This window comes from Alligator sinensis, unplaced genomic scaffold (assembly GCF_000455745.1).
Source record: "Alligator sinensis unplaced genomic scaffold, ASM45574v1 scaffold282_2, whole genome shotgun sequence".
NCBI classification, from domain to species: domain Eukaryota; kingdom Metazoa; phylum Chordata; order Crocodylia; family Alligatoridae; genus Alligator; species Alligator sinensis.
This window is the reverse complement of record NW_005841879.1, coordinates 3,549,964-3,560,206: the sequence shown is the minus strand read 5'-3', so window position 1 is coordinate 3,560,206 and position 10,243 is coordinate 3,549,964. Positions and strand designations below refer to the sequence as shown.

The 10,243-nt window shown below is 46.1% G+C and overlaps 2 protein-coding genes across 5 annotated transcripts in view; one reads left to right on the top strand and one right to left on the bottom strand.

Moving 5' to 3' along the window:
* The window catches only part of TEFM (transcription elongation factor, mitochondrial), a 4,106-nt gene extending 3,204 nt beyond the window's left edge, over positions 1–902 (bottom strand). Inside the window, exon 1 of the mRNA XM_025196236.1 lies at positions 750–902. Coding sequence (XP_025052021.1) covers positions 750–902 — 153 coding nt within the window. The remainder of the gene's footprint in view (positions 1–749) is intronic.
* ADAP2 (ArfGAP with dual PH domains 2) lies at positions 47–8,596 on the top strand. Of its 4 annotated transcripts, XM_025196317.1 has the most exons (10): positions 53–860; positions 1,518–1,609; positions 2,089–2,174; positions 2,623–2,732; positions 3,327–3,473; positions 3,770–3,853; positions 5,079–5,141; positions 6,081–6,158; positions 6,671–6,890; positions 7,936–8,596. In XM_025196317.1, exons 2-9 carry the CDS (start codon positions 1,521–1,523, stop codon positions 6,887–6,889), a joined length of 876 nt encoding a protein of 291 aa, XP_025052102.1. In that variant the 5' UTR covers positions 53–860; positions 1,518–1,520; the 3' UTR covers position 6,890; positions 7,936–8,596. The 4 variants fall into 4 exon arrangements, with proteins under 4 accessions (XP_025052105.1, XP_025052103.1, XP_025052104.1 ...); XM_025196318.1 differs by lacking the exon at positions 6,081–6,158 and having other exon boundaries at positions 50–860; XM_025196319.1 differs by lacking the exon at positions 3,770–3,853 and having other exon boundaries at positions 51–860.
* The last annotated feature ends 1,647 nt before the right edge of the window (positions 8,597–10,243 follow it).

Below are 10,243 nucleotides of genomic sequence, written 5' to 3'. Positions count from 1 at the left end.
CAACACCCGCTGCGCCGACTGCGGGGCGCCAGGTGAGCCCGGCCCGGCCTCTCGCCTGAGGTGCCTGCGGGGGGGGCAGCTGTGGCACCCGCTCCGCTGGAGGCCGCTGGGGGGGAGGGAGAGCCGTGCCCGAGGGGCCGCGTGTGGGGGAGACCCCTTGGAGAGAAGGAGCGGGAGGGAGACGTCACCCCCATGACCAGAGCAGGGGAGGATCCTGTGGTCTCCGTTCTGCAGCCGGAAGAAGCGGAGATAGTTAGTGCCACGGTTTCACTTGGTCTCACGCCCGGCCAGGATCATCGACGCTGCGAAGCCTCCGAGTCGCCATTGCCGTAGCCGATGTCACCCCAAAGGCCGAATTGCTACCTCCCTCAGCATTGGGCTGTTAGGATTGTAGTGACGCCGAAGCCCAATAGACATCGCACCGGTTAGGTCCGTCGTTGGGTTGTTTCCAAGTCACTGGCTGGCCTGGACAGACAGGCTTCTGTCTATCACGTCAGCCACATTTATGTTTTTGAACAAGTGTTTGGTGGAAGGACCAACAGACGAATGGGTCGTGACGGCAGCAGAGTCGCTTCCACATGGGCTGGGTCTGGATTTGACTCCAGCGACTGCATCGTGAACGTGGTTTTATTTTGGACGTGAATCTCAGAGACCGTTCGTTATTCCTTTGCCGGCGCATTGCTAGGCGCTGAGCGGTGCTACAACCGTCCTTATTTTTATTTTTTTTAGATCCTGAATGGGCCTCTTACAAACTCGGAGTATTCATCTGTTTGAATTGCTCTGGGATTCATCGCAACCTTCCTGAAATCAGCAGGGTCAAATCCCTCCGGCTTGACTTCTGGGAGCATGATCTTGTAGAGGTACAGATGGGGAAGCAAGAATTCAAGTTCTCTCTGCTGCATTTCGGCATGTTGTTTTTCTGTCTCCTGATCATGACATTTTGTCAGGTCAATAAAAAACATACGGAATAACATTAATCTCTGGCGTCTCTAGTGATGTCTCTAACCCCTAGTGATACCTGCTCAATTAGCACATGCTAAAAAGTGCTTATCCTCCATATTACTATGATGTTATATTTATAGAGCACCTAGGTAGGTGCACATTGTGCTTTATAAGCACGCAATGCTTATAAGCCTTTCACGTTTATAGGGTCTTTTCCTGGAGACTCCCAATCTCTTTTTTAACACAAATTAAACCTCACATCTTCCCACCAAGATTCACCCAAGGAACCTTGTCTGCCTATCTTCCCACCAAGATGTGTATGTATGTTATCCCCAGTCTGCAGCTGGGGGCAGAGGCCATAAAGAAGGATAATATTTCCTGTTAGAACACAGGGAAGAAGAAGGGTCAAACACAAGCACAACAAGCAATGCATTCATACCTGCATGTGCGCGCAGAAGCCTGAGCAAAAGAAATATGCTGCTGCCTTTGTCCCTTGTTTCATGGTATGTTTATGAAACAATACTTATTTTTCTGGTTGTCAGTCCCCCAATTGAGGAACTTCTTTTGTTTTGCAGTTTATGAAGAAGCATGGGAATCTCTGTGCAAAGGCTATCTATGAGGCAGAAGTCCCTCCTTTCTATTATGTTCCCCAGTCTAAAGACTGCCTGTAAGTTGCTGACTTGAGGGCTGCAGACCATCACAAGCTTTTGTATTTCTGCTTCTCTCTGCCTGTGTCGCCATTAGTACCATATTTTCTTGCATGCAACATGTCAGAGAATAAAATACCTAGTTTTTGAAAGGCAGAATGGAAAAAAATAGATTTTTCTTTGTACTGAGTAGCAACAGTTAGAGAGCTAAACCTGCTTGTTCTGCTCCCTGAGGATGCTGTGCAGTTAGTTTTGCTTTTGTCCAGCAGTCTTAACCGATAGAAACATTGTTACCTTTTTTCTTTCCTCACAGTGCAAACTGCAATTTCTAGCAACATTTTTTTTTTTTTAAGTTGTATGTTGTATATGAGAAAATACAGGTATTTTGGATGTGCTGAGTGGTGTCGGTTAGCCTGTTTCCATATGCAGCTGGAAAGGGGTAGGGGCAGCAATCAGAGATGGATGTAGATTGAGCTAATCCATGTTTTTCTTTTTTCAGGGTTTTAAGAGAACAATGGATCAGAGCTAAGTATGAGCGGAAAGAATTCATTGCCACAAGCATCAGCCACGACGCATGTACCTCAGGTAAAAGTCCTTGTTTGTCTATGGAGGGCTGTTAGCCTTGTGAAGCCAAAGCTACAGCAGACTGAGAACCTCTAGTTAGTGGTGTTCAGCTAGTGGCTGGGGTGGCTTTATTTTCACCTGGCTGAGAAACTTTCCTCTTACATGCTCTGTCAGGATGTGCAGCCAGTATATGTTTACCTGGAGAACCTCATTTACAGGTGTATGATACATTGCACATGGAGAAGCTCAGATTGTCCCTTGGGCTAATAAACCGGGCATTTGCCCCTCTGAGCTCCAGTATGAGGACCCAGATGCATGAGCTGGAGGTACATTTTTCTCCCTCCACTGCTCAATAGTGTTCTTTAAAACAGAAAACCAGAGATGGAAATAAGACTAGAAACAAAGTCACATTTCCTCTTCAGCAAGTATGTGGTTTCACTGAAACTGAGGTGTCTAGCTTCCATTTCAGGCAGCCGTGAAGGATTTCTGTGGAAGCGTGGGCGGGATAGCAAGCAATTCCTCCCAAGGCAATTCATCCTGTCAGCAAGAGATGGGGTACTGAAATACTACACCAAAGAGGTGAGTTCCCCAGGCATAAACTGGTCAAAGTCTGGTCTTGTAGTTGAGTTCCTGGCCCACACGCACACAACTTGCTGGACAGTTTGCTGTCTCTTAGATTTTGTTGCTATGCCCACCAGCCTTCCACCCTCATATTTGATGGACAGGAAGAGGGAAAAGAGTTAAGTTGGCAGGAGTCGCTTCCTGTTTTACCAGCACTAATCTCATGAAGCACCCACTGCTCGCCTTCTTGCATAAACCACATCTCCCTTCTGTGCAAAACTACAGTTCATGGCTCTCTCGGGAAATCATACTGGAGAGAGCTGCAGTTAATGAAGCGATAAAAAGACCGGCACCTGAGACATGGACAGGACTAGCTAACCAAGCCCTTTCTTCTGAAGAAACTATGCAGTATCATTTGTCAAGGAAAAAAAGTCTTTCTTTAGAATGAAATGTGATGGACGTGCGAAACGAGTAACAAAGATTTAGTCTTTGCCAACTTTGTTGTTTGAGGAAGCTGGTTTTTAGCTCACTGAGGAACTGCTAGTTGGTTAGCAGTCCTTGACTGCTTTCCACAAAGTCACTGTTAACACATGAATATTTTCTCACCCACAGTCAAAAGGTCCAAAAGCTGTGATTAGCATTAAAGATCTGAATGCAATGTTCCAGACGGAGAAAATCCCAAACTCCCATGGGCTGCAGATCACATACAATGAGGGTGGTCGGACAAGGAACCTTTTCGTCTATCATGAGAGTGGAAAGGTAAATGCAATGTTGCTTTTGTAGTAACTGAGAAACGGTGGATCTATAACTTGTCTAAGGGTTACAGTGAAGTAGTATATGGCAAGACTCCCTTGTTCTGTTCTTAGCTCTACCAGCGATCACTGTGTGATCCTGGGCAGGTTGCTTACCTTCATTTCCCCTTAGGTTCTACATCGCAGTGTTAGGAGATACAAGACAAGTTGGCAAAGAGTCTGAAGATACTTTGAGGAGAAGACAGTGCTTTTAACCTGTTGCATTATTCCTGTCTTTACAGTTATATTTGCTATCTTCCTTAGGAAATTGTTGACTGGTTCAATGCCATTCGGGCAGCGCGTTTCCATTATCTTAGAACCACCTTCCCCACTGCCCCTGTGTCTGAGGTGAGAACTGAAAGAGCTTGAAATAATTGATCTGGACAGCATGAAACACATCTGCTCATGCACTGTGCTATGATATTATCCCTCAAGATAGAGGATGGATTTGAGAGCTTCTAATGCACTCATTTCCCCTTCTGGGGGGGTGGGTAGGCCCATAATTCTTGGCCTCTATGGAGATACATTTGGCATCTATTTCCAGTAAGCACCAGTCTGGCTGTTAAGACTGCTGGTAAGGTTTGCTTGCGCAGGTAGTGCTGTGTGGGAAGTGGTGCTGTTGCACGCAGGTTGAGTGGTGAGCCAATGTGTGCTTGGACAAATGCAACTTGTGTATGTTAGCAGTTGCTTAATGGAAGCAGTAATAGTGAGTATGGCTCATAATCCTCATTTTAGAAATATATCAAGGCTTTTCTAGCTCAAAATTGAAAATCAGTAGCATAATTTCATTTTTGCTTTTTTATTAAGCATTTTCCTTCTATACTTTCTCTAATCCCTTGTTCCACACCTTGCTTAACAGTCAGTTATGATCTTGCTTTACAAGCACCAAGACTCTTCCTCATTTCTCTCCGCTAAGCTAGTTGCAACCAATCTCTTGGCACCTGGGCAAGAAGCCACTAACCCTTTTATACTTGTGTTTATGAGAGCACACAGATCCTTACCTGAAGAAGCATCACAGTGAGCGCCATACAGAGAGGAATGTTACAATATGTTACTTATACAATGAGACAGACACTCTCTGGATTCTCCTAAACTAAACTAATCTGACAGCGTCCAGGCTATTTCTGGGTTTCGACTGCAGCCTCCCTCCCTCTCTCCACTTTTGTTGCTATTGCAGAGCTTGTCTTCACAGCACACTATTATTATAATAGTTCATGTTGACCAAGTGTGGGTAAAATTAACTTCTCATCGTTCACTTTAACCAGAAAACAGTTTCAGTTTAGCCCCAGATGGTAGATTATTTTTTGCAATGATCAAGTCATTGTAGAATGGAGGAACATCCTGTACTTAGTGCATAAAGAGTAGATCAAACTCAGGAGCTAAATACATCCACATTGTCTGTTTAAAATTTGACCTGTAGAAACAAAAACATCTGTTTTGTTTTTGCTTTAGACCTCCCTTTAATACACAGATAAAACAGATCACAAAAACTGTTGATGATTTGCTTTGATAAGTTAGAAGAGAAAGCTGAGTCTAAATGAGATGGTAGCCAATGTCTTTTTTGTTCTTCTAGCTTGTACCCCAGATTACGAGGAGTTATTTCAAAGAAGGTTACATGGAGAAAACTGGACCAACGGTAAATTCCACCTGAATGTCATGGCTGATCACCATTTAAAAGCTTAGCACTAGCCAAACATAACTTTTTTTCCAGAAGCAGAATGTTTACTAATGTTGTCATGATTATGATTAAACAGTTTGCTGGGAGCTGTAGTTAAGTGCATTCCAGTTAACCTGGATAGACTGAGTCTCAGTTTGTAATGAGCACTGGGGGTTTTTTTTTCCACTTTTGCATGAGATATAACTTTGAGGGCTCATTGCAAACTGCAGGTGTGATGGAATAATTGGCAGTATTTCTGGAGTTGCAAAGTTCCTAGTATTAGCATTGAATGTGGGTGGCTGTCATGTGCCTGTCTGTTGATTGCAACTCCATCATCACAAGATGCCCACTAGAGCAGAAACTTCCAGGCAGATTCCTCTCTCCCAGTGCACATTCTTGTTGTCTCTCTGCATATTCTCTGACTCTGCCTACACACCCAGCCTCCAGCCTGTGTCAGTACTGCTAAAAGGATCATCAGTGAAATACTTCATGCTGGTAGTGAATATGCCATTGTTAAACTTCATCTCTCTCAGATCTTTTTGCAGTGCCTCATCCTGCAGCTTTACTATAGCAGGTCACATGTGAATTCTTACCAGCCAAAAAGGCAAGATTTTCTTGACTGAATGCTTACAGCGGGGAGAAATAGTGCTGAACCCTTAGTGGGGCTGTATAGTTTAGTGTCAGCTCTGGCTTCCAACAGAAGGTTTGTACATTGGTAAAGAATTCATGGTGTCACTTGTTAACCTTGAGAAGGAAGAGAGCTGAGGCTTTAGGTGTGTTGGTGAGTCATGGAACTGCATGAGAAGCTGAGAGTGAACCAGAGCATAGAGTTAGGAGGTGGTGGCCAAGGAACTGCCACGAGTGAGTGGAGCCCTTCTCCTGGGAGCTGGATCATTAAAGAGCTTATTCTTTATCTAGCACAAGGAGGTCTTCAAGAAGCGCTGGTTTAGCTTGGATTCACAGGAGAGGAGTCTGATCTACTTTAAAGACCCATTGGTAAGGAGGACTCCTTATTTCATGACCAGAGCTGCTTGAAAGGGGCTCTTTGTATCATACTGATCCCACCATGCATGTGATCACAACAGCTCTAAAATAATTGTGCAGATTTTCAGGAGAGTTGTGCGCCTCAGGAGCTGAGGTGTTTGGAAAAGCTGGCCTGGGGGGGGGAGGGTGCTGACTGTTCTGGCTCTTTTAAGGAGTTTGTATTAAGTGACTGAACTTGTATCTCAGGTACTAGGGCGTATGGAGTCAGCCACCTCAGGTCACAGGGCAGATCCTTGCCCTCATTCTTTGTGCTTGGGCAAGAAGTTAGTAAGTTAGTGACAAAGACCAGAGAACTCAGCTCTCCTAGTCCTCTGTGTTGGGAATGCCTTTGAGTCCCATCATACCTGGAGCCATGACAGTGTTCCCTCCAAATTAAACCTACTTCTGCTGCCATCAAATGACAGTCTGATGTCAGCTTTGAGCAGCTGTGGATACCTGCGACTATCCTGCTTTCTCCCTCTAAGGATGCCTTTGAAACGGGCCGAGTGATTATTGGAAGCAAAGAGCATGGGTACGAAGTCCGGGCCAGCTTGCCCAGAGGAGTCAAAGGAAGGAGGTGGAAAGCTGGACTCACCATAGTCACGCCAAAAAGGGAGTTTGTATTTGCATGCGAGAATGACAGGGAGCAGGAGGAGTGGATGGAGGCTTTGAATGAAATAATTTCCCAGCCCATGACTGCCTAAGGTGAGTGATGAGTTCCAGCAAACAGGCCTTCTTGGTTCACTGTTACATGGTGACCTTTTCTCCAGGTAGCTGATACAAAGGTCATATCAGTGAACACCGTGGGTACAGAGGCTTCTTTCCTCTAAAGATGCAGATACAGAGCTGACAGGAGAGGGCATGACCCAGGCAGACTGGTGTCCTTGCAGAGCTTGTGGGGGTCACTGCAGCAGGGGCTCAGTTCAAGGTAGCCATAGCTCAAACTGGAGACTACACCAGCCCCGTCCTTCACTCCTGGACAGAAGTATATGCAGCTTCTGCCTGTTGCTGATCTAGCCCCTGTGGCAATACAGGGATGAATTGGCCCCTGTTGCTTTATGAAAATGGAAGTATGTGAGCTTAAAGTCATGACCAGCCAAGAGATTTACAGAGATGGAATTACAGTTGTCCTCAGCATACCCTCCGTAACTCTCCCAACTGCACAGGAAATATTCCATGGAGCCCTCATCTTGAATGAGGCTTGTTGCCACAGCTGAGAGCAGGGGGAATGAATGCAAGAAGGGTCTGAGCGAAAGGGGGATGCACACGTCCAACTTGTCAGGGTTCAGAGGGTTAAAGTAATGTACAGTACTCTGAATTTGCAGAGCAAATCCAGACTATAGGTCCAAAGTGCAATTCCTGCCCTGTGCTGGGTTCAGCTTTCTGTCCCGCCCAGCTCTGCTTAACAGGAGACCTGGGGCAGAGAAGTAGGATAGAGGTTGTGGCTCCCCATTTCTGGAGCTGGCTCTAACTTGCACCCTTAGCCTCAGCAGACCAATTCAGCTGTCAGGTGAGCTGGGGCAGAGAGTCCTTTGGCTATGTCCTCTTCCATAGCCTTTCCTTCTTTGGGCTTTGAGGTGCAGCCCTGGCTCTGCTGCCTGAGGCTATCGCAGGCCAAGTGGGGGTGTATTTAGATGGTCTGTTCGGCTGGATTTGTAGCCAAGAGTTTACTTCTTGATGTCACATGGAGTAATTCATAAAAAAGCTCTGGGAAGCATTAATTTTCTTTCTCTCATTCACTTTGCATCAGAAGCCAATCTCAGGCAGCGCTGACAGCCAGTCAAGTTGCATTTGACATATCAGTTGAGAGGAAAGATAAACTACGATAAACTGAAAGATGCTGGTTTTGCTGTTGTCTTCTCTCAGATGTAAGAAGGATTCCAGTTTCAGGACATATTCGTTCCTTGGACTCTCTACTGAGACTGTTTAGCTCACAAGAGCAATGGTGATTGTAGGTATGACCTCCTGCACACCAAGAACCAGCCTGAGACAACTGACCTTACTTCCTGTGGGGCATCAGCAGCTGTTACATTATATTACAGCCTTTCAGCCACTTCTGACATGGACTGCATGAAGCCAGTAACCAAGAGATGATGGGTTGTGTATTCTGGGGTCAGGATCCACTGGGTGCCATTTTCAGGAGTGCATAGCACTGGCCTCATTGAACTTTGCTCTCATTGAAGTCAGTGCAGCTTTTACCATTGACTTCAGGAGGAAAATGAGGCATGAGCTGAACACCTGGACTTATTAAGAGGTGCTGAGTAGCTGCAACTCCCCTTGGCTTCACTGGATTTCTCACCTTCTCTCGGGACATGAACTTTTATTACAAACCAGTCTCAGGTCCTTTGCTGTTTGTATTTCTGATAACATAAATCCCAAGTTCTGTAAAAATAAAAGATAGTTTTACCTTACTCAGACTGTTATAATGTCACATTAAGACTCTCCAAGAATCTCAGTTATCATCTGCATTTTGCAGCTTGAGAATCTGACATACAGAGGAGTCGCCAGTTTGTTTCCAAAGCAACCACCGATTCTGGGGGGCCTGAGGTGAGACATCTGGAGCTTGTTATTCAGAAGTGCTGAGCTCTCCTGACTTTGGGAAGTTCAGCTGGAAGAACAGGTTCTAGATTCTCTTACCAATTCTGTCTGAGGTGGGCACAGAGTCAGATGCCACTTTTGACGTTTTAGCCAAAATACTGGGTGCAAGGGCACTCCGTGGCAGAGCCAACCTGAGCAGGGTGCAGGGCCTGGGACAAGCCCATGCAGGGCCCCACCCCTGCTCCAATCCCATGTGCCCCAGACCTGAAGAGGCTGCCGCTGCCACCTGCGGGGGGGGAGAGAAGCCGCCAGAAGCAGTGCAGAGTCGCCGCGGCATCTCCACCCAGCTCCAGGGGGCTCCCCAAAGTGTGGGGCCCGGGGCGGTTACCCCGATTCACCTCCCCCTAGGGATGGCCCTGCTCAGTGGGTCAATGCCAGTGCTGGGAGCCCACAGTGCCACAGCCCTGTGTGACTGCTAATGGGAGCAGAAACATTGCTGTTCTGATTTTACACCTATTCTGTGCAGTGCTGAATGAATACAGGGAACCAGCTGAATGAACTGCCTCCTCTCCTATCACAACTAGGTTGTGACATGCTGGGACATGTCAAGAAGTTCAGAGGTTTGGTTTAACCAAGCAGCCTAATGTTCGTTGCTTTTCTTATCTGAACTGCTTACATCTGCAAATCAGGCCAGTTGGGAGACGGCCCAAGCTTCCTGATCTATGACAACAAGGCTGAAATGCTCAGAATAGTTCCCTCTCTTCTAGCTGGAATGAGGAAGTGGCTGCGCGTGTGGGGGTAGGGGAACTATTTCTACTGAACGTTTTTTACATTGGAAAAAAAAAAGATTTGGCTTAGATTCTCATTGTACTGCTCCCAGCTTGCTCATCCACACCCAGCCACAAGCAGTCTGCATCTTTTCTTCTCTTTGTCCCCCTCATAAACTGGCCTTTGGAGCTACTTGTCCAGGAGCCTGATGAATTATGCTGTTGTCAGTTCTCCTAACCTTTGAAAAATCATTGGAAGGAAGGAGAAAGCAACCTCATCTTGCATCCGCTGAAATCGATAGCGAAGCTCCTGCTGACTTGAATGGTGTGTGGTAGCTGGTTTTGTTTTGGTGTTGATTCACATGTTTATTTTTAACCGTTGAGATTTTATCCGAGTTTATCCAAACTGAGCACTGCAAAATCAAAGACTACATCAGTTCTCTAGGACTGCAAAGAATCTGTAGAGCATCATGCATAACGCAGGTGACAACATTTTGCCCAGTAAAAGCTTATCTCTACAGACTCTATCAGCCCTGATAACTGCTGGGGTGCAGAAGATCTGCTGTGTCACCAGCTCCCCGGGGAGTTGTTACAAACTGGATAACTCTCTCTGAGAAATGTATGAATGCAAACACAGCAAAACTTGTTGAGTTTCTATTACAGTTTTGTGGGGTCTGGAAAAGCTTTGCCTGGCTGGGATCATTTCCACATTTGAAGCAGAGAGAGGTCTGAACCAAGTTCTTGGATCAGAGT

Coding starts and splice junctions, on each gene's coding strand:
- ADAP2 (XM_025196317.1), top strand. CDS start 1,521: ATGAAGAAGCATGGGAATCTCTGTGCAAAGGCTATCTATGAGGCAGAA. Junction 2,175..2,622: donor CCACGACGCATGTACCTCAG/GTAAAAGTCCTT, acceptor CTTCCATTTCAG/GCAGCCGTGAAGGATTTCTG. Junction 5,142..6,080: donor TGGAGAAAACTGGACCAACG/GTAAATTCCACC, acceptor TTCTTTATCTAG/CACAAGGAGGTCTTCAAGAA.